The 23,092-nt window shown below is 43.8% G+C and overlaps 1 protein-coding gene across 7 annotated transcripts in view; it reads left to right on the plus strand.

Moving 5' to 3' along the window:
- Nucleotides 1-1,282: 1,282 nt before the first annotated feature.
- LOC137890603 (rho GTPase-activating protein 12-like) overlaps nt 1,283-23,092 on the plus strand; it is a 43,260-nt gene continuing 21,450 nt past the window's right edge. For 6 of the 7 annotated variants that reach the window (XM_068734752.1, XM_068734753.1, XM_068734754.1 and 3 more), the window contains exons 1-2: nt 1,283-1,434; nt 6,891-7,657. In XM_068734752.1, coding sequence (XP_068590853.1) covers nt 6,956-7,657 — 702 coding nt within the window. In that variant the 5' untranslated portion in view covers nt 1,283-1,434; nt 6,891-6,955. Of the gene's footprint in view, nt 1,556-6,890; nt 7,658-23,092 lie in introns of all 7 variants that reach the window. The other variant, XM_068734751.1, reaches the window with a different exon arrangement.

Genomic DNA, 23,092 nt, shown 5'->3' on the forward strand with positions numbered 1-23,092 from the left:
TTCCACTAGGGGCGTAGCTGCTGTATTATGGAGCACTGCAGTGTTTAAATCAATGCATCGAAATCAATGTTGCTAATCATTGACATATCTCAGACTGTGGAAAAATATTAAAGTATAACTTAAAAAAAAAGATGAAAACAGGGTTAACACACTGACATTTAAAGGGTTAAAAATCTGAAAAGTGGAAAATAATATATAATTCTATGGTAAATGTTTTGTTCTCCAAGAACATCAGATCCACTTTTTCTGTGTTCCGTTAACTACTCCCTTACTTATTACTTCTTTTTGGACAGAACCAGGAGAACTGTATTCCGTATTTCTGCCAAGCTAAATTCTCCGGCCGATGGCGGCGTAGCTTCATGTTTATTGTACATTAGATGATCACGAAACATTCAAACAAAAATTGTATATTTAAGTGATGGCGTTTACAGTCTATCATATTTGAGAAAAACTGTGACGCAAACATTTTAAAAGTTACCATTATATTTATTTAAATAGTAGTTCAGTTCCGGTTTATAACCACCAGGTGCCGCTGATTCTCCTGTTTGCGTCCCGTAACACTGAAGAGTACAAATTAAATAGGAGGTCTCACTCTCAATATATTCACAGTCCGAATATGGAGACGATTTTGATGAATTAATGGAAATGCTAATAAAATACAGCAAATTTATTTATGCTAACTGTTTTATCGATAGCATGTTAACGGACAAATGGTTGTTTTAATTTATTTTTGCTTAAAATATTGGGTCTGATAAAGAGAGAGAAAGAGAGAGAGAGAAAGAGAGGGGGAGAGAGAAAGACAGAGAGAGTAAGAGGGAGAGAGCGATATATTTATAAACTTTCATGCCAGTAAAGCAATTGGATTGAAAAAAATGTAATTGAGAGAGAGAAAGAGGGAAAGAGGGAGAGAGAGAAAGGGGAAAAGAGAGAGGAAGGGAGAGAGAGCGAGAGAAAGAAAGAGAGAGAGAAAAAGAGAGGGAAAAAGAGAGAGAGAAAGAGGGAAAAAGAGAGAGAGGGGGAGAGCGCGCGAGAGAGAGAGGGAGAGAGAGAGCGAGAGAGAGGAAGAGAGAGAGAGAGAGAGAGAGAGAGAGAGAGAGAGAGGGAGAGAGAGACACCTCTCATCTGGGATTGGCTCGTTGTGAATATCTGTGAGTCAGGTTGTTGACTGAAAACATGTCAGAGTGATACGTCTTTTATAAATAGACGATCTTTGCTTAAAAGGTAGTTGCCAAAGTTGTTGAGTCCACGGGAGCGAGCACCGCTGTGGATTACACCGGGAAGAGACAGGAGACACGGGAGCGAGCACTCTCTGACCAACCTGACAAGTAGTTTCACACGGTGGTGGTCGGTCCACCGGAGAAGTTTACGGGATTCTAACCCTCAACCCGGGAGCTTCTGGACTGTGTTTGTTTGTGTCCCGCGCCAGCAGAGGAGGTACGTTAAGGTGCGGACGTTGTGTTTGGGACACCGAGGAATGTTTTAGCAGGAAAGCTAATTAGCTAGCTAACGTTAGCGTCCAGATTAGCTCCTGTAAATCAAGTAAAGACTACAGAACGTGAGTATAACTTACTGCTAAGACTTTGAAATGATTACTGAGAGTGAACAAAAGTACTTCTATCGCTATTCAAGTTTAGAGGAATGCTGTACAAATACCAGAAACTGTAAAAGTGAAGTAATCCCTGTAGGAATACTAGCAACCATATACATCCACTAACGCCTCACAGAGGTGTGTTTATATCCTCTACGGAGTATGTGTCAGTACCATAAAGTTACCCTCGTGCAGCTAGATAACATACATGTTACTGTGTGTTTGGTTGTTGTTCAGTAACGTCACACCTGTCAAGGTGTGCAGCACGAGGCACAGGTGACAGGTCATGTCACCTTTTTTTTGGAATGTGTTGAATAACAACACGTGCGTGGGAAATATCTTAATATCAGAGGATAAGTGTGTTTTTTTGTAAATTAGGGTGTAAATCACAGTGGAGCTGGTTGGCATTCATTTTAGTCACATATCAGGATATTTGATTGAGTAATTTGAGGATTTTTGTTATTGTGAATTAGATGTATTAAGCAATAGGAAGATGACGCCATGTGTTTTGGAAAACTGTGATGGGCAAAATCAAAATATTGTGTTGATTATCAAACTCACAATGAATACATTCTCTATTAAATAGTTTGACTGCATCCCAACCCCTCTCTCTCTCTCTCTCTCTCTCTCTGTCTCTCTCTCCCTCTCTCTCTCTCTCTCTCTCTCTCTCTCTCTCTCTCACATAGTTGTGATGCAACCTCTTTGTTTGTTTACCCGTCGGTGTGAGTCGTAGGGTTCACTGTGTTACAGGGAGGTGATGTCATGTTCAATATGTCTGAATCTCTACCATGCTCAGGTGACCTACCTGCCTCTAAACACCTCCATTGTCTTCACTTCATTCCTCTCACGACGCCCACACTCACTGAGCTGCAGCTGTGGTGTGTTTTGAAGTGTGACAGATTGTGCTCACTGACCTCGGGGAGTTGTAGCTTTTGAGGAGAGTCGTCTCTTAACTGGGACAGCCTTGTGCCGGATCCAGGCTTATTTTGGGTGAATGTGGAGACCTATATTTGGTTTAGACTCGGTGTGAAGGTCAGCGTGCACTTCTTGATGTTCTCTGCTAGTTACTGATGTTACAAACTGTAGTTACTGATGTTACAAACTGTAGTTACAGATGTTACAAACTGTAGCTACTGATGTTACAAACTGTAGTTACAGATGTTACAAACTGTAGCTACTGATGTTACAAACTGTAGCTACTGATGTTACAAACTGTAGTTACAGATGTTACAAACTGTAGCTACTGATGTTACAAACTGTAGCTACTGATGTTACAAACTGTAGTTACTGATGTTACAAACTGTAGTTACAGATGTTACAAACTGTAGCTACTGATGTTACAAACTGTAGCTACTGATGTTACAAACTGTAGTTACAGATGTTACAAACTGTAGTTACTGATGTTACAAACTGTAGTTACAGATGTTACAAACTGTAGCTACTGATGTTACAAACTGTAGTTACAGATGTTACAAACTGTAGTTACAGATGTTACAAACTGTAGCTACTGATGTTACAAACTGTGAGTCCAGATGAAATCACAGGAAACACATTCTCTCTCTTAAGCTGATGTGTTTGTGTTTGACGTCCGTCTCTAAAACGTGTGAGATGAAGCAGGTTTTTTGCTGCTTAAATCATTGAAAACGGACCTTTTCTAAACGTGAAGGCAGCATGTCTTTACAGAAACACGTTTTTTAAGGGACGAGTCGTTGATGTTAGTGAATCCGGGCTTTGTTTTCTGAACAGTTGACCCTTTTAGGCTGTTCCGTATTCGACACCGTGTGAACGTTTTAACGCGAGCTCACTGAGGCTGACTGCACTTATCTGTAAATAACTCCCTGATGTGAGAGAAAGCCGCTCTCTGGTGAGAATACCTCCCTCAGAGTCACCACTGAAACTCAAAGCGTCTCTGACTCTGCTGACTCGAGTCACGCAGCAGTGATGTTGGAAAAGCTCTTTCCAAGGTACTGCTCTCTGTTCTGCTGAAGGCGGGAACGTTTCCTACACGTGCTGACAACGGCAGATCTTTCCACCTCCATAACAGTTGAAATGGTCACACACACACACACACACACACACACACACACACACACACACATACACACACACGTTTCTTCTTCTACCTCCGGATGATTTAATGCTCCTGTAAGGCTCATTACCATCACGTCGAATTAGGGTTCTTCCTCTGATTTCTGCTGATTGGACTCTAAAGAAGATTTGTGCTGTTCACTACACAGCCACCGCTGATGCTGGAGCTTAATCTAGACGGGGCTGAGTGAAACAGACAACCGCCTCCAGGCACTGATCCTTCTAAACACCTTTTCAATGCGAGGAAGAGGAGCCAGCAGAAAGTCTTCATCACTATGTCTGTTGTACGGGTGCATTGTAGTTTACATATGAGCTGTAACATCATGGGAAAATGCCTTAAAAAAAGTGCTAAAGTCTTTAATGTAGTTGTTGGTTTTTTAGATATTATATGTTCCGAGAGATGATTTTGACTTTTTGAATCAACAGCTGTCCAACTGGTTTGTGATTCCCTGTAAAAAACGTTGGCAGGATAATGACGGTTTATGGGTGAAAATGCTAATCCTGATCATTTTGGTCACAGGTTAACGAGTGAAGCTGCCGGTTGTTGTCATGACATGCCAGATATCGGCCAGTCTGCCGCCTCACTGCTCCTCCGCTGCGCGTTGATACCGCGAGCTGTGAATGGGCGTCGGTGCTCATTTGGCTAACGGACGTTGCGTTCGGCCGATAGATTTGTGCCGGTAATCCGTGATGCTGTACGAGGAGTAATCCAGGCGCAGTGATCACACCTGATCACAGATCTCTATTAAGCCACACAACTGGTGAAGGTGAAGAGAAATACCACGTGGTAGTAGAGGATAATGGCTGACTAACCCACATCTGATGGCTCAAGACGTATCGGACGCTGACGCCGCATGAGAATATTATGGCACAAATATGAAACACGCTCCTCAAATAGATCTGTTGTGCGGTTGGAATACAGATGTGTGTTCTTCATTTAACCATTCAAATCTTTTAGGTCGTGACTGGATGTGACTCACTGCTGCTGACGCTGTAATATCCTCGTTAAGCTCATTTAGCTTTAGACATGAGGTTCATTTTAAGAAGGCCAAAGTGTTCCACAAGTTGGATGTGAACATAGAATATAAGATATTACACGGATTGTTATATTCATGTGGAACACAACACGGCTTATCGTCAGCACTACGGTCTCATTGGTCAACAATGATGAATCTTGTAGGGATGATGTTTCTATGATTTGTATCTCTAATAGCTGCACTGATTGCCGGTGGGCCTCACACGTCTCCCTCCTCGCGGCGTACGTCACAGTCTCTCCTGGAGGGATGTTTCCATGGTAGAGCGGTTGCAGGAAATTTCATTTCCAAGATTCCAGGAAGCTGTTGTAATGAGTTCATAACTTGGTGTAGATGCGACCTCTTACACTGCTGCAAGAGAGTGATGAATGTAGCCATAAAAGTGAGTGAGTATCGCTGTTACACAATGTTTAACCATGACTAGTTGTTTCAGTTATTTCTGGTATCGTCCAAAAACCTGCATTAGTTATCGTGGCAGAGATGCGCTGAACAGAGAAAAGATCCACATCTCTGAACTCTTAAGCTCGTTAGATTGTGGAATGTTTGTGGAGCGATCTCTTTTCTTAGCCCACGCAAAGAGGTCCAGCCTGAGGCCGTACATGACAACATCTGACTGTTTGTCTTCATTGCCCCCTTTTTAGATTATTTGTTATTAAACTGAGGTTCACCACAGATGAGACTTTATCTTTTTAAACCAACGTTTGGCTTCCTTTACATTCTCCTTCTTGTCACCGTCGGTTGAGTTATGAGCGCTTTTAATAACCTTTAGAGATATAAACACTTCAAAGCGCGGCTTGCTCAAGGTGTGCTGGAGCCCCACCTCGTGTTGTAAGAGTGTGTGTGTGTGTGTGTGTGTGTGTGTGTGTGTGTGTGTGTGTGTGTGTGTGTGTGTGTGTGTGTGTGTGTGTGTGTGTGTGTGTGTGTGTATATACACACACACATGTGACTGCAGCAGGAAACTGTGTGTGTGACTTGACTAATCTGTCCGCTCAGAAGGCTTCAGTGGCTGCTGATCAGAGTCGAGTTAGACCGAGTAACAGAGTAACAGAGTAACAGAGTAACAGAGTAACAGTAACAGAGTAACAGAGTAACAGAATAACAGAGTAACAGAATAACAGAATAACAGAGTAACAGAATAACAGAAACAGAGTAACAGAGTAACAGAGTAACAGAAACAGAGTAACAGAGTAACAGAATAACAGAATAACAGAATAACAGAGTAACAGAGTAACAGAGTAACAGAATAACAGAATAACAGAGTAACAGAGTAACAGAGTAACAGAATAACAGAGTAACAGAGTAACAGAGTAACAGTAACAGAGTAACAGAGGTCCTCCTCAGTGGTGGAAGAAGACCATGTGAGTCACGTTCCTGTCTCTGCTCCTCATGTCTGACTCTGAAACCTTCCAAGAGGATTAAAGCTCCTCACTTCGTATTTTAATCATTCGCTCTGATAAGTTGATTAAGCTTTAAGAGGCTTTAAGTCATCTTTTTCTGATTTATGAATACATTACCGAAGGTGATAGACCTTAAAGATTGTTATTTTAGTTTGTATAGTTCTTTTGGTACTATTTGTACTTTGTTAAATTCTTTCTGTGACGTTTCATCACAACTTGAACACATTTTCAATTACTGTCTTTGTCCTAAAGTAAGACGTAAAGGACAAATAAAAGCATATATAGTAGAAAAATGAAATTAGTATGTAAAAACAAAGCCTCCCCTCAGCATTCAGACACACTTGCTCTGTCTCTGAAGTACCCTCCAGAATATAAATTGGACATTCTAGGTACCAAATATTCAAGGAATGGAGTCTATATATGATCAAATATACCAGTTGTACCTATAGACCAGTTTGTAAGATATTCAACGAGTTAAAGGTCTTTACATCTGCCAATGTAGGACTGATGGTGGCTCTGTTTTAGCAGAATATATTAACACATTCAGCATTTTCTTATCTGTCAGGGGAACAAATGTATATAGCATATAATTGGGGAAATGTGGGAGAGAAGGAGGTGAATGACACGTAAGAAATGTCCTTTAAGGACTTTGTGGTGTATGGTTACCCTCTGTTACACCCAAGAAACACATTCAAGGCCCCGAGTATTGATTCAATCATGACGGGAACATAAAATGGAAATGTGTTGGATGCTTACTTTGGTTCTTTGTTGTTTTCCCTCCAGCCCTGCTCACCATGCTAATAATCGTCCTCTTGCGGTGAGCTGCCTGGTGGACAGTCGGAGGCATCATGGCGGAGCTGCCCATCGCCCCGGGCGAGGTCTACATCGAGGTGGAGTACGACTACGAATACAAGGCCAAGGACCGCAACATCACCATCCAGCAGGGGGAGTGCTACATGCTGGTCAAGAAGACCAACGAGGACTGGTGGCAGGTGAGGAAGGAGGAAGGGACTAAAGCCTTCTACGTACCCGCTCAGTACGTCCGCGAAGTGCGCAAAGCCCTCATGCCGCCGCCTAAACCTCTCCAGCCTCCTCCCGCCGCCACTGGCAGCTCGCCTCCTCACAGCGGGGGTGGCGCACTCTGGGTAAAGCCCACCAGCCTGGATCTGGGAGTCCACGGCCCGTCCACGGAGAACCTCCACAGACACGAGTCCAGCTATCGGCGCTCACCCTCCGCACACACCGCCTCCTCGGGCCATTTCAGTCCGCCCAGTCAGCGCCGGGACAGCAGCCACCATTACCCCCCCGGCAGTCCCACCGACCACGACCGAGCTCTGGCGGACGTCCTTTTCCCCGCCGGAGCCCTCATGCCCCCTCCGAAGGAAAGGTCCGGCACTCTCCCACGCACCCGAGCTCGATCCCCGGACCTGGAGCGAGCCCCGCTGGACGTGGACCACGCCCACCACTGTGACTCTGCAGGGGAAGACAGACGCACCAACGACTCCGAGTCCGGAGACGAGCTGAGCAGCAGCTCCACTGAACACCCCCAGGTAAGAACGCACCTAAAGAGGTCTCTGTGAAAGATCAAACACCACAATACCCATAATGTAGGGTAGATATGAACGCAATGAGACTTTCGATAAATAATGATCAGTAATGGGGAAACAGTCTGGTGTGTTCAGAAGATATCACCCGGTTACTGTGATGCAGCTTTTAAAACCAGGAAAAGACACTCATGCCATATTTATGAGACGATATCTAGTCTCATATCACGATGTCTATATAATATTAATATATTTCACAGCCCTAGTTTGTGCTCTTGAATGATTTAATACATGTGAAGCTCTGCATTCATTGAGGATCCAGGATGTCTGTTGGTTTAGGTTTTAACGTCATGAGAGGAAGTAGTCTATCGATGACGTCTTCAGACCGCTGTTAGTAACTGTAAACAGCTGTTTTATGATCGCACTGTACTTTTAATATACAAACAGTGATGACGTTTTTTTAAAGCGGCGGCCCCCTTTTCACGCTGTGGTGTTTGTTCCCAGTTTAACAAATGAAGTGTTATGAACCTGTACTAACAGTGATCGTCACCGTCGGCCTGTTCCTATTAGAGCTGCTACAGATGTCTGTGCGATGTCTGTTTACTTCAGCTGCGCTGGTGTAAGAACGTTCAACGTGGTTTTGTTGCAGTTGGCTAAAAACTGTTTCGGTGATCTGACCTCTTGACCTGAGTCAGGGGGTGTCGATCTAGAGCTGAGTGCCGTACTTGATGGCTGAGTTGGACAGATTCACAGCAGCTTTTGCACACGTTTTTTTTCCAGTGTAATTTGTTCTCCTTTCCCTGTTTTTCAACCCTGTTAGGCAGCCTGAACCCTGCCTGCTGTAGTCCACTATGAAGGAGGCAGTGTGCAGCTCATTCGTATCCATTCTCCTTTTATTAAAGTGCAGTGACTGCAGTATAACAAGTTAGGCCACACCTTTCTCTTGCACCATTAATACAATTTACTAAACATTCTCGCGCTGTTTCAGCATAACGTATACAATATCAGACCCACATATTCTTTGGTGACCCCTGAAATGGACTTTTGGTCAAAGTATTACGTAATACACATGTTGCATTGAGTCTTCCACAGTGCTATCAAACTGAAAATGTAGGTTCACTTAGCTTAGCTTCCAGTAAAGGACTCTCGACCCTCTCCTGTAAGTTGGTTAATTTGTCGCAGTTTTGTTCACACCAACGCTCCGTTAACTTCACTCTCTGAAGGACTGACGTTCAGAGCGATGCGTCACACACTGACGTACACCGCTGACTCGGTATGAAGTGTTGTTAAAGGTTACCAAAAAAAAAAAGTGAGTGTATACAATTTCAAAGTGTGTATGTGAAAGCAGCTCAAGTTCACAATGGAGTTCCTTCCTCCCGTCGGCCGCTGGGCGCCGTTTAAATGGCAAGAGAAGAAGGTCAAAGGCGTCCAGCTTGTTTTGGTAATCTAAAAACAACCCAGCTTTGTCCCAAAGTAAACACATTGTCTTTTATTTATGTTCTCATTCTGTGAGTTATTTGATTGGCAAGTGCAAATATTACAACAAATACAAAAATCGCTCCAAGGCTTTTCTGTTTTTTCATCTTTCTCCTTCAGACACTTTTATATCATGGAAACAGAAAGTATTTATTTTTGATTGGTTGTTAACATTTTGGATACTGTTCTCTATCAATGTGGAGTTGTAGCCGCGTCTGCGGAGTTGATTTGTTGATTTGTTGATTTGATGTTTGATCAGGTGTCCACATGGACCTGAAAAGCTCACGTGAGTCAGGAGTGGTGATGTGAAAGTGTCCCAGTTTCAGTGGGTTGCTTGTTTGTTTTTCCTCTGTCCTGGCACCATGCTGCTGCTGACAACAGCTCAGTGACTCAGGACTTCCTAACATATGCCGAACCCCACCCCTGTCCTCTCTCTGCTCCCGTCTGTCCTTTACTGCAGCGTGATATCTTAAAGGGAATAGGAAATAAGAGGGATTTTAAACGGGATGACTGAACATTAAGGACGGGCATCGTTTATCGATACTAGTACTCTTATCGATGCTGCTTACCGGTTCGGTTCTTTACCGATGCTCTTATGGGTTCTTTTTGATTATATTGGGAGGAAAAAAACATAAAAGCGAAGCAGCAGTAGTGTGATTGCAGATAGTAGAGCTGCTAGTCTTGTTCCTTATTGCCAGCTGATCCGGCTCCCTGAGATGAACTTCTTGCTTTCAGGGTGTAATGAGCGTGACGGTCTGGAGAGCAGCTCTATGCCAGGCTCTGTTTTTTATATATATATATATATATATATATATATATATATATATATAAAATCATGTTATATGCCACACTGTTCCTGACATCGGAGGCCCACTCTGTCACTACTTTAGTGGCTCTAGTCATCTATCATCATCTATCATCTGTCATCATCCAGGTGTTATTTCTTGGCACTTTTCTTCTCTTTCCGGCGGTTAGATTGTGGGGGATGTGATTACATCATCCATTTGTCAGCATCGCAGACAGCTGAGTTCGGGAATGTTAAATGTCCTGTTTTGTTGCCAACATATCACCAATGTGCCAAAATGTGTTCATCCAGACACTGCTGATTTGATTGTGGTGATGTCTGAGAGGCTGATTAAGCAGATGGACTTTTTATTGAGTTACTTTCACTGCATTTATTCCATCTCAAACTAGCCCGGGTTGCACTAAAATGTAAAGTTGTGAACTTTCCGGTCAGTGTGGATTAGCTCTCTGGGGCAAAGTAGGCTTGAATCCATGAGAATCGTTTGCATTGATTTGGAACTAGCATGTTCTCAGCTAGCTCGCCATTAGCTCGCCATTAGCTCGCCAGGTTCAGTAGTTCACCAGATCGTCTAGAGGCCGTATTTCGGGAAGACGCGTGGATGAGCTTTCTGCTGTGATTGGGCCTTAAATCTAAGTAACCAGGGGGCTCATAGTTTAGCTATAAAGTAATAAAATAATCTGTGGAGGCATGTTTGAGCTATCGCAACATTGTTATTGAGTTTCTTCCGAGCCCAACAGCCATTGATCCTCATTTAGAAAATGTCGACGTTAGCAGCTGAGAGATCACTCGATGCTTTCCTGCGTACATCTCGTCTTGAAGCCGCCGGCCGCGATGGATCGGACGTCGCATCCAGCGAAGCAGACGTTTCCCTCCAGCCGATGTGAATATAATGGCTGTCAAGGTCTCGGGTGTGTTTTTAATTTGCCGCTTCACTGCACCGCCTCACCCGCTCTGCTTTTTTTTTTTTTTTTTTTTTTTTTTTTTTTTTTCCATCTTTTCTCTTCCTCCAGGATCAAAACAAATCCAACAGCACAACCCTGAACATGCCACATACACTGTGTTCTGTATGTGGGACGCTCACATGTTCCGTTTTGGAATCCTGGCTGCTGAACAATGACGTTTTCTCCTTTCACGAGATGTCTTTGTGTCCTTAATGTGTTCTAGCTGTTAAAGTGGATCAGGAGAAATTTAAGATATCCGAAGCTGCTATTAAATAATGACAGCTGGAGTAATTAACTCTGTAAGTGGGCTCTAATGACAAGCCTGGTCTTCTGTGGCGTGCTACAGACTTAACTGTCTTCATAAAACATGTTATGATTCCTTATTTGTCACGAACACCCACTTGACTGACTTTAACAGCAGTCGGTTATTGTTAAATGTTCATGCATGAACAAGACTTGACAATATAAGTTGGGTTTTAAAAGATGAAATAACAAAACAGGTGATACACCAGAATACATTTAACTTTTCAGGATAAAAAAAACACACCTCACTGTCTTGCTCATTAAATCTGCTTTATAGTTCATAGTTAGACATCAATGTGTATTAAAAGGAAAAATGTTCTTAACTTGCAAAATTCTAATCAAGGCTCAACAGGCTTCAAATGGTGCATTCAATGTCTATCCGAAAAAGCAACGACAACAAAAAAAAGCTTTTGGTACCTTGACGGTCCATATTAGTGTCCTAGATATTCCCTAGTTTACCCACAATCCCCTTCATTATTAACCTTAGGCTGTAATGTTGCAGCCTCTGCGACGTTAACTTGAACCTCTGTCTGTCGGGTTAAAGTCGTTCATTTAGAAACTCGTACTAAAGCCCTCACAAAGGATCATTCGGCGTCACTGTTTTTTTTTTGTGAGGAAGCACTTCTTAATTTCTTTCATCACCTGGTGTTTGACAGGAAGTTCAAGTTGGTACGTTTTTTACACCGTCGCACCTTTTGTGTGCGTTAGTGTACGTCCATAGCACATAAAATAAGTAATCTATTCATTTGGTCAATCATTACACACACACACACACACACACACACACACACACAGTCCGAGGGATCCGGAAGCCACACCATACTGTTTCTTCTTCTTCCTTATTAAAAAAGGCTTATTATGTGACATGTTGTCAGGCAGAATGTGAACTCTCTGCAGGTTATTTAGATGATAAATCATCCTCTCTTTCATGGGGGCCCCACATGTGTTCATGCTGAGGACCCCCAGATGGAAACAATACAAACAATTTGGAAAGAATTTTTATGAAGTGTTTATTCACTGCAGTTTTTGTTTTTGTTTTTGCACATTAGCCTTGTAGTCGCCGACTGAAACGCTTCCCTGCTGCAACTAAACAGCAACTAAACACCTCCGACGCTCGCTGTTGACAGAAGGGCAGCAAGTTAAACGAGCGATCCACACTTTCTCCTCACACGCCGTGTGTTTTTGTATTCCGTCTTTTCTCGTCTTATCTCGCTCCGTCATGTTTCCTGACAGATTGTTTTGTGGATTACAAGCAGCGACCTTCTGTCACAAAGCCACTTCTCTCACATGTGGGTCGCCGTTGAGCCGAGCAGATGAGCGACGACGTGCTGCAGAGAGGTTTTCTTGATTAATAGATTATTGTTTGGTTCATGACGGGTCAGAAAACTGTGGAACATGTTCCCCAGAGCCTATAGGGTGACGTCGTCATGTGTTTTTGGCGGAAAAGCAGTCCAAAGAAAGTACATTTGTTATTTCAGAGGAAAAGGAAAAAGTGAATTTGGGGTATGTTTTGCTGTCTTTTAAATACATCGGCATGGATAAATGTGTAACTTGAGTCTCAAGAGGACTTCACAGATGTCTCCTTTCAGGAACATCACGACGAGCAAACAGCCGCTACTGTGGGAATAAGATGGAACGTCTCAGTGGAGCGTTGCAGAATGCTTTGTGTGCTCATTACCAACGTTATGAAGCAGCCCAGAGGAGTTTATAGCTCTGTTCTCCACACACACACACACACACACACACACACACACACACACACACACACACACACACAGCTTCAGGCTGGCTGGCAGCTGACCTGCTCCTTTGCAGTGTGTTTGGTGCTTGTGTAACAGAACAGTGATGAGGCTGTGTCTGTCTCTCTCTTCTCTCTCTCTCTCTCTCTCTCTCTCTCTCTCTCTCTCTCTCTCTCTTCTCTCTCTGTCACTCTCTCTGTCTCTCTCTCCCTCTCTTCTCTCTCTGTCACTCTCTCTCTGTCTCTCTCTCCCTCTCTTCTCTCTCTATCTCTCTCTGTCTCTCTCTCTCTCTATCTCTCTCTGTCGCTCTGTCTCTTTCTCTCTCTCTCTTCTCTTTCTCTCTCTCTCTCTCTCTCTCTCTCTCTCTCTCTCTCTCTCTCTCTCTTTATTTTCTTGAAACTCCATTGAGAAACCATTTATGGATCAAATTAAAGGGTTTATAATGGAATATCTGTTTTTGGTTAATCCAGTGAAATGAAACACCTGCATAATTACAGTGATTACCTCATCATGCTGCAAATCTGATATTACCTTTTAAGCAATTCTGTATAAATGACGTAGTGAGATCTCTTAACGACGACATGTCTGTCTCCTGGCAGCCCTTGTACCTGATGCATTGTAACATACAAACAACATACAAGATGTGGCAACTTGTACCATCTAGGGATCAACAGATCCACCGACTGTAGTGCGGAGAACCGATCTGAAATCTGCAAACCTCACTAAATGACAGCTGTCTAGTATACATGAAGAACCCAGAAGTGTGACATAAGAACAGGATTGTGGGAGTTTCGTCTTTCACACTAAAGCAGGAAGAAAGACTTTTTATCAGATTAGGGAGATCCAGAACTGAACGCTCTGTTGACTTTCTCCACACGACACAACTGTCAGAAGTATAATAAATATCCTGCGTAGTGATTATAGAGGATCATCCAGTGTAGAGCGTACGTCTGTCATGTATGACTTCTTTGATTAGAGAAACAAGAGATGTGTGTGTGTGTGTGTGTGTGTGTGTGTGTGTGTGTGTGTGTGTGTGGGGGCAGTGTTCCTCACTTTATAGAGCTTTTCTTAATCCCTTTGGGAGCTTCAATTGGATATCTGAGTGTGTGTGTGTGTGTGTGTGTGTGTGTGTGTGTGTGTGTGTGTGTGTGTGTGTGTGTGTGTGTGTGTGTGTGTGTGTGTGTGTGTGTGTGAGAGTGATTTCAGCTGGGGCATCCTGCATTGTGTGTGGTGGCATTATGGTGGAGCAGATCATGTATCGAGCATCACTGAGCCCCTTCTCTCTCTCTCTCTCTCTCTCTCTCTCTCTCTCTCTCTCTCTCTCTCTCTCTCTCTCTCTGTTTATGTAAGAACCTGTGAGTGAATAAGAGTCAGTGTGTGTGTGTGTGTGTGTTCGTGTGTTTGTGTGTGTGTGTCTGGCCTCAGAGTGACATTATCTGGCTTGCACACAGTGACATGTCAGTCAGAGAGAGAGTTCGCGAGTAGTCGGAGGCTGCCGTGTTCTCTCTGCGTCGTCCTCGTCCTCGTCCTCGTCAGCACCGCTGCAGAGGCGACTCAGCCACAGGACAGGACAGCATGTTCCCAGATGAGAGTGAGACGGTAAGACGGCTTCTTTATCTCCTGCATGTGTGCTGCTCAAAAATACTGAGACGGGCCACTTCGGATGCCTGCGTCTCCATATGCTACGTGCGCAACATTTTTTTTTGCCAAGTCAGCACATCACTCCGAATATTGAATTGTATCACAGTGACTGACGCTCATTATAGAGCTTTCGGGGTTCGTCGGAGGCTTCGCACGAGCCAGCTGGCATTTGTGTGCATTCACTGTGTTCGTCTTACTCTGGAGAGAATTATCTGTGAATGAAGCGCTGCCTGTTTTCACATTTCCATCGTCACGCTGCTGCGCTCATGTTTTGATCCCAGAGAGTTGTCGATCCCTAAAGTTATACACACGCACTGGATTATGGGACTTTTTTTCCCTCCCATTCTCAGCATTTCTGTCATCTCTTTCTGTCCACAACTTTGCGTTCATTCCCCTTATGATCAATGAATTTGATTATTTGAGCTGCAGCTGCTCTCACAGGCAGAAGGCAGCCGGTGAGGAGGTCCATCGCACTCTCTGAGACGTTTTGAACTGATGACGGCAATGCAACAGGAGAGCTAAGAGGATGCTAAGCACTTGCCATGCTTCATTACATAAGCGGCGGCTACGTAACATTTGTTTGGACAGCTGGCTGCTGAGACGAGCTCGGGGCAGCGGTGATGATGAGGAAGAGGAGGAGGAGGAGGAGGAGGAGGCAGACGGGACAGGTTTTTTATTAGGATAACATGAGTTAGAATGACCGAACAGATTGTGTTTCACAGAACGGTGCTTTGCCTTTTCAAATTCATTATTAACTGAATGTAAACTTTACTCTGTAGTGTCCTAAAATATGAATTTACTTGAGGCATCGAACCATAAACTGCTCAATTTAAAGGTAAAGGTTCTAGATTTTGTTTGTCATCTTGCATAACGTTGTATTCAACTGACATAAACAGCAAAATGCGGCAACCGTTACTTCTATTTCCTCTATTTTCTTCCTTTTATCTTTTGTTACAAACCTGAAGAAAATATGAATCAATAATTGGCAATAATTGGAACATCAGCATCTCTTAAAAACAGTGTTTATAAAACAAGGAAAGCACATATTGCCTCTTGTAGGATTCTATTTTTCTGTAAACAAAAAACTAAAATCTATGTGAAGATGAAGCTTGTGTTATGAGATCAGCCTCCTCCAAACCGCCGGGTGTGTCTGAATACAAATGATGATTTGCTCTGCTCGTGTGTCCTCTCCTCTGGCTGACGGCAGCGTTCGCTATAATTTCTCACTTTCAAGTAGAAAGCACCGTCTTTGTGTGCACTTTGCCCCCCCCCCCCCCCCTCCCCGGTGAAGTTCAGCGTCACAGATTATTAACTTGGCCACGTGGTCACAAGATGTCTTGTGTTCAGCCGAGGTGAGGTGTGAATATAATGCATTATAAATGAACGGAACATGGAGATAAGAAGGGAAGAATCACAAGAACTCGGACTGTATTCTTAGGTCTGGAAAAGTCCAGGAAGTTATCGTCTTCACTTCCAAATTGTAAGAAATGGGCAAACATGAACTTTTCAAATATGAAACTGGCGCATTACTGGTTCAGACTGTGCTCGAGGTTCACGGCCTCTAAAGAAGCTGTTTAAAAGCTCAAGGTTGTCGTGCGTTTGCTGTTGTTGCTGCACGATTTAGCAAATTCCCTCAAAGCCTGACCGAAGCCAAAGAAGTCTAGAGTCTCTAAAGAGTCTTTAAAGTTTAAATGCACTTAGGTTTCTTTCTGGTTTTGTCTTTTTTCGTCAATCCATCGCATGCGTTGTGGTGTCTGTCAGGCTTCCTGCTGCCTCAAAGTAGCTTCTCCGCGACCCACGCAGAGTGAACAGTAAAGATGATTTTGGGGGCGTGTCATGTAGTCGATGTACCCGCAGATGAACCTCAGCGGCACCCGGCTAAACACGGCCGGCGTCGCCATCTTTCTTCTTAGGGTCGGTCACCGTTCATATGCTTAAAAACAAAAAGTGCATAAATGCTTGTTGGGTAGTCGGGCAGGTTTCCATTAGGAGGACCTACTTCCTCCTCAGAGCTTAGTGTGTTTCTTATGAATGTCTCTGTTACAGGTCTGAGATCGCTGGGTAACGGCTTCAGCAAAACCTTTCAATGCACATGTTGCTCCATAATATGCTGTTAGAGCGTCGTTGTAAACGGGGCAAAGGTCACAGGATAAAGAAACCAGTGTGTGTGTGGTAATATGAACTGGTTGAGGATCAATGACAGGATGATCCCAGCTTAAGCTTTGTTCTACTTCGGCTGTGTGTGTGTGTGTGTGTGTGTGTGTGTGTGTGTGTGTGTGTGTGTGTGTGTGTGTGTGTGTGAGATCTACTGTGTAGGCTTCTGCTGTTTTTATTGTTGCATAAAAAGCAGTGAGTGTGTATACATTATGACATATGTAATGGAGTGGAGCTCGGCATTGACACGCCTCTAGTGTAAGTACAACACACATGGTGCATGCTTTTCTCAAAGAAATGTCTCATTAGTTATGTTTTTAGAGACATATTTGAGGCAAAAAGCAACAAAACAGTTTATCGTTTCTACAGGCATGTGATTGTCCATCAATGTTGTCAATCAACAGAATGTTCCTTTACGGTCCTGAAGAAGATCCGTTCGCGGTTGAGTCGCCGTCAATCACGTCCGCGGAGAATAAAAGCTCAGCCGGGGGAACGAGAAAGCTCCGCGTCGTAACGTGTGCAGATAATTGCTACCCAGCAGCAGCAGCAGCAGCAGCAGCAGCAGCGGCGAAGGATTTACACGCGTGCTTCTAGATGATGGACAGCTGCAGCATTCAAACCAGGACGCGATCGTCTCCTGTAAAGCTACAGTTTCACACTAAAAGTTAGTTCTTCCATCCACGCTCATTGACGGAGAGAACGAAGGAACCCTGCGAGGAATGAGCTGCAGACATACTGAAGCGCTCGATGACGCGTTCAGGCTGTTGGGATAACGGGTCGCCGTCACCAAACTGACGATAAAAGATCCTCACGAAACATATTCAATGATCTGCTTCGCCGTAGATAACATTCATATTCTAAATGAAACCAGCTCATCCTAAACTCGCTCCACTGGTTGAAACAAACCAGCCTTTTTTCTATGTTTCTTCGTAGCTCACGGCCTCCTTATTTGGAGTTAAATCATAAATGATCTCCGACATGTTTAGGCCGGTTATAGCAGCTGTTTGCTGAAATCTTCCCTCCTCGGCGTATAGCTTTCATTGTGGCGTGGTAGTCCATTGGTTGAACCTTTTTAATTACGAGTTCAAACCGCAGCTTTTGTGTTTCTTTGTGTTATTGTCGTGAAGCAGCTGTGCAGCCAACGAGCCTGTGTGTGAAACTCAGCGTCTGAAACGCTGCCTTTTTTTAATTTTTTTTAATTGTTCCGATTCAACAAAGAAGAACAAAGATTGACGGCGTCAGTCGGCGGACCTGCGGAGTCATGCTGGGAAATTAGCTGCGCCCTGTCGGCTCTGCTTGGTTTCATGTCGGCTCCTCTCCTGCAGGATAAAAGCTCCTTAACTTCCTGTTTGGACTGTGGCCCCCTGGGATAATTCCATTTCACATTAGATTAGTAGATTATTCTAGGAGCCTGCTGGTTCCTCTTCTTTCCTACTCCTGCCTCATTTTAAAACACCGCTCCATGTTGTGCTTTTTTTGCAGCTATCTGAAAAATGTATGTGATTTCAACAGAGAAAGCCCCCCCCCCCCCCTCCTTGTCTCGTTGAGCTGGTTTGACTTGAGCAGGTTTTTGTACCTCAGTCAGGTTTTCTGTCTGAGAAGCCAGGGACATGATGCTCACTTTTGTTCATTAGCATTCAAGACCAGAAATACAGGTTCAGCTCCAGTGAATGGCTGATATCCTGAATAGAGAAAAGACCCCCCCCCCCCCCCCTCCTATTACAGTTGGATTTGAGTCCACCTGTCTGCCTTCTGTTCTGGTAATTTGTAATTCTTGAAGTACAAGCTGAATCTGATCCGCCCCCTCACTGTGACAGAGTAAACGTATCGGTGATGTGTTGAGGATGAGCCTTTAAATCTTACAGATGTGGAAACATCTGCAGCTGTGGCTTTGAGCTTTTATCAGCGCTTGTGGTTCATCCTGACTCAGAGCGTGTTCCTTCTTTTATTTGTCCCCAGATCAAGAGACTCTCGTCATACAATTTGAGTCGTGTAACATTAAATCCTTGTCACAAGGTTAATCTGGAAGTGCCTGGTTTTAGTCAAACCCCAGGTCAGGTTGAGTTACTTGGTAGAGAAGACAGGCGAAGGGTTAAAATGATCACCCAAACATCACAGACCAACTTCCTGCTTCAGCTCTGATCAACCCAACTGACTGCAGTTTTGTTTTATGCAATCAGGGATTATTACAGAGACGTTTCAGCATCCTGCACTCGTACTAATCACCACATATTAACATCTGTGGCTCCAGAGGTGAATTAACCTCTGCTGGATCTGCATCACTCACATCTGGATTGATTCACAGACTTTGGTAGTTTTGAGTTTCCTTCACTAAATAGCCATATTTGTCACTGCTCCATCACTCACACCCGGGTGCTCCCGAGGGCTTTCGTGGGCAAATCCTCCCTTTCTTCGGTCCAGGTTGGAACACGTCTGTCTGCTGCAGCGTTTTCCTCTGAGCTCCCTGTTGAATTGTTGTCACCGCTGCATAATTTTCCCTCCTCCTCCGTCCGCTTCCCCCGCCTGCCTATCGCAACGACCTCGCATGTGTAGCGGCAAGTTGATGGGGGAAAAAAACTGCCAGAAGTCGTTTTGAAGTCGAGCTACAGCAGCTGACGGCGCGTGAATTCTCCCGCTTCTTTTGTGCCTCGTCATCCCCGTGCTCCTCAGCCTTTCTCTCATCTTTCTGTGTTTGGTCACAATGCGCTGCTCAGAACTACCTCCCACAGCCGGGACGAGGCGTTTGACCACCGTGACGGGCTTCTTATTCTCACCTTGTATCCTGCAAAATGATCTTAAAGTCTGAATATGAATTATTGAGAGAGGTTTACGGACTCTACCCCATCGAGTTAAAAGCTTAGAGAGGAGGTTAGAAAACCCTGCATGCTGCGTAATGTTGCATTTTTATTCATGATATAACTTCTTGATAACGAACAAACATAAAGAAACGTTATGAATACATAAACACCTTGAGGTTTAACGATGTTGAATGCTCCTTCGTCCCCGTGACACATTTTCAAAGATGATTTTTTTAAAAGTATTTTGAATCCAGCTTTCTTTAAATCCATGTCTTTTTGCTGAGGCGTTGCTCAGTTACGTGGCGCATTGCAGCAGCATTTGCATTATTGCTGTTCTGTGCGTTACAGACTGAGACATTACCTCATTACCACAGGTATGACACAGACATGGAGGGGGTTGTAGTGGGACATGAGGTAGCTTATGGCTTAGTAGTGTTTTAGGGTGGATGACCCCCTGGAGTTCAATAGTACTTAAGTCCTTATCTGACTTGATCAAACATGATCAAACCTGAGTCTTGTAGCAGCTCTTTGCTTCTCAGCTTTGCTTCTCAACCTGAAGTGTTTTTTAAAAGGAGGAGTCGTGACACGCTACATGCAGGATGAAGGATCATCCTTAGCCGGGAGGATCAGCCTTCCTCATACCTGCCCTCTTTTACCCTCCTCCTCTCCCATAAAGAGGTGTGCAGTCGAGGCATGTGGACACGTGGCCTCCTCTCTGGAGCTGGAGGAGGTGAAGAAGTCTCTTTCTCTCTCTCTCTCTCTCTCTCTCTCTCCCTCCCTCCCTCCCTCCCTCTTCACCACATTCTTCAAGGTGTGCAGAGACAAGTCGATACTTGATTCCCAGGTGAACAAAAAGAGCTGTGAACAAAAGGAAGAAGGTGAACGATGGGGGGGGGGAATAAAAATGCTTAAAAAAACGCTTTCTGTTGTAAAAGTATGTGCCTGCTGTGGTTTCTCCAGCTCTCTGGTTATCTACAGGGACTGAACGAGATGCAGATTTGTCTCCACATTAAAACAACAATGTTTTCTTTATCTATAGTCTTCCTCAGTTTGGGGGCTTCCTTTGTCGTGTCTTTGCACTGATCGTCTCTCGTATGTTATTTCCTCCTCATTACTCACCGCCGATTACTTTGCACCGTTGTTGACGTGGTGTTAAGACTGTAGTGGGAATATTTGGGCACATTGTCAAGCTTAATTACACTCTGAGCTTTTTCTAATTGCTCTGTCATTTTGTCGTTCGCATGCTGCTGCTGCTGCTGCCGCTCACCTCCCCCCCCCCCCCCGCGTCGCAATTATTGGCCTCTTCACTCGCCAGTTAAACAGTTTGTTTAACTGGCGGCTTGAAACCCGAAAAAAAGGCTCTTTATCTTCTCCCGCTGTGTTTATATCAATCTGTTGAACAGGTAAAAGATCACTGTGACCTCACGAAACACACACAAATTCACACAAGTGTCTAATATTTAAACATGACGAAGGGATGACATTTCAGACAGACATGGTGCTGAACTGCGTACAACATATATGAATCTCGTTTTAATGGATTCAGACCAAGTCTGTGGGTGAGAAGCAAGAAACGTTGAACCCAGAAGGTCGTCAGCGTTGGTGCCATTGCACCGCGGTTCTCTTTCCTCAGTCACATCATCGTCTTGCAGCGATCCCTTCATTTTTCCGGGTTGGTGCCGTCAGTGAGAAAGGGCCTCTTGTGTCACGTCTCGGGCGTGACTCACCGTTTTCCGGAGCCCACTCATGTACGACGCCCACTGCTACGTCTCCCTGTGACGCTCACTTTCCTTTATTCGTACCACCGTGTAAAGCTTGTGTCGGTCACATTCTGTGTCACGGTGTCAGAGCGTTGACTGACTGTCACACACTTCTATTAACTGTGTGTGTGTGTGTGTGTGTGTGTGTGTGTGTGTGTGTGTGTGTGTGTGTGTGTGTGTGTGTGTGTGTGTGTGTGTGTGTGTGTGTGTGTGTGTGTGTGTGTGTGTGTGTGTGTGGTTCATCTCACATCTCTTCAAGTTCCTCCGTTATTCGGGGACTTTCTTGGAAACGCTGAGTCATCATTCAGTATGTAGGATGTGTTTGATGAACCTCTGGAGTGTGACGAGTGACCCGAACGTTATGAATGCACAGAGGAACAGAATGATGTTCACAAGTTCTGAAGAGGAAGGAACTCCAGCTGTGAGGCTGATGTTGGGATGCAGGTTGTGATGATTGAGGTCCTGTGGACCTCCAGCAGTCCTCCACGGTGTTGTTGTTGAGTATTCTGATTCTAGCTCATTCATATTTGTGATCTCTTCACGATCAGTTGTGTGTTAAAGTCATTTCATTCATTTCTGAATTGTTTGGTCTGTAAGACGTCAGAAAAGATATTGAATTTATTATCATGTGAGACAAATGAAAGCAACAAGTTAACGTTCACAATTCATCGATTATCAAAACAGATGCGGAATCATTTTCATAAGTTTCATTTAATTTACTCTTTGTTTCATGTTTACAGGGTTCACTTAAAGATGATCTGATTAGATGTTCTTTAAGACATTAGTTAGTTATTATGTGTTTAACTTTTTTTGCAACGTCATGCAGATGTTAACATGATTCGGCTCCTTTAAAAGGCCGAAGGTGTGAAGAGCTCAAACAGAAAAGGAAGTTTTGAAAAGCTTCTCTTTAACAGAGTGGATGATGTTTGTAGAGTTTTGATTGGATGTTGGTCACTATGTTGTATGCAGAGCCTCTCCCTACAGGATACACTATTACACTATAGCCCCGCGTATGAATAACCTTTATAACCCACAGTATGTGTGAATATTAGGGGAGTGAGCTCCCGTTACTATTTAAAGAAGACCAGCCCCAGAAACAGTGTTGATCCATTTGAGTTTAAAGTGGGCAACACTTTGACATCGCTGATCTGAGCTCAGTGTACTGGATGTGTTGAGTCACTGTCTGCCGGGTTAATGAGCACACAGCCTCATTCAATGTCCGTGAATGGACACCCGACACATTTGACCCGGCGGCCTTTAGAGGACCCGCGTCTGTGTTTAGAAGGAATAATACTCAGTTCTGTTCTTAACCCATTCAGTGTCGTCCAGCTGCTCCACACTGCAGCTGTGTGTGTGTGTGTGTGTGTGTGTGTGTGTGTGTGTGTGTGTGTGTGTGTGTGTGTGTGTGTGTGTGTGTGGTAGTGAGATCTGACAGGGAACTAATGTGTTCAGCTCAAGACTCTCCACACTGTTTGTCAAAATCAGTGGTGAGTTGTTTCCTGTTGAATGGAAGGATTGCTCTAAATAGATTTGATTCTTTTTGTTCTGGACATTAATCTGATTGATTCACATCAGTGGGCAGTTTGATGAACCGTTTTGATATATATATATATATATATATATATATATATATATATATATATATATATATATATATATATATATATATATATATATATATACATACATACATACATACATACATACATACATACATACATACATACATACATACATACATACATACATACATACATACACACACACACACACACACACACACACACACACACACACACACACACACACACACACACACACACA

This window comes from Cebidichthys violaceus, unplaced genomic scaffold, assembly GCF_023349555.1.
Source record: "Cebidichthys violaceus isolate CVI_PGR_0920_01 unplaced genomic scaffold, fCebVio1.0.p SCAF_67, whole genome shotgun sequence".
Taxonomy (NCBI): domain Eukaryota; kingdom Metazoa; phylum Chordata; class Actinopteri; order Perciformes; family Stichaeidae; genus Cebidichthys; species Cebidichthys violaceus.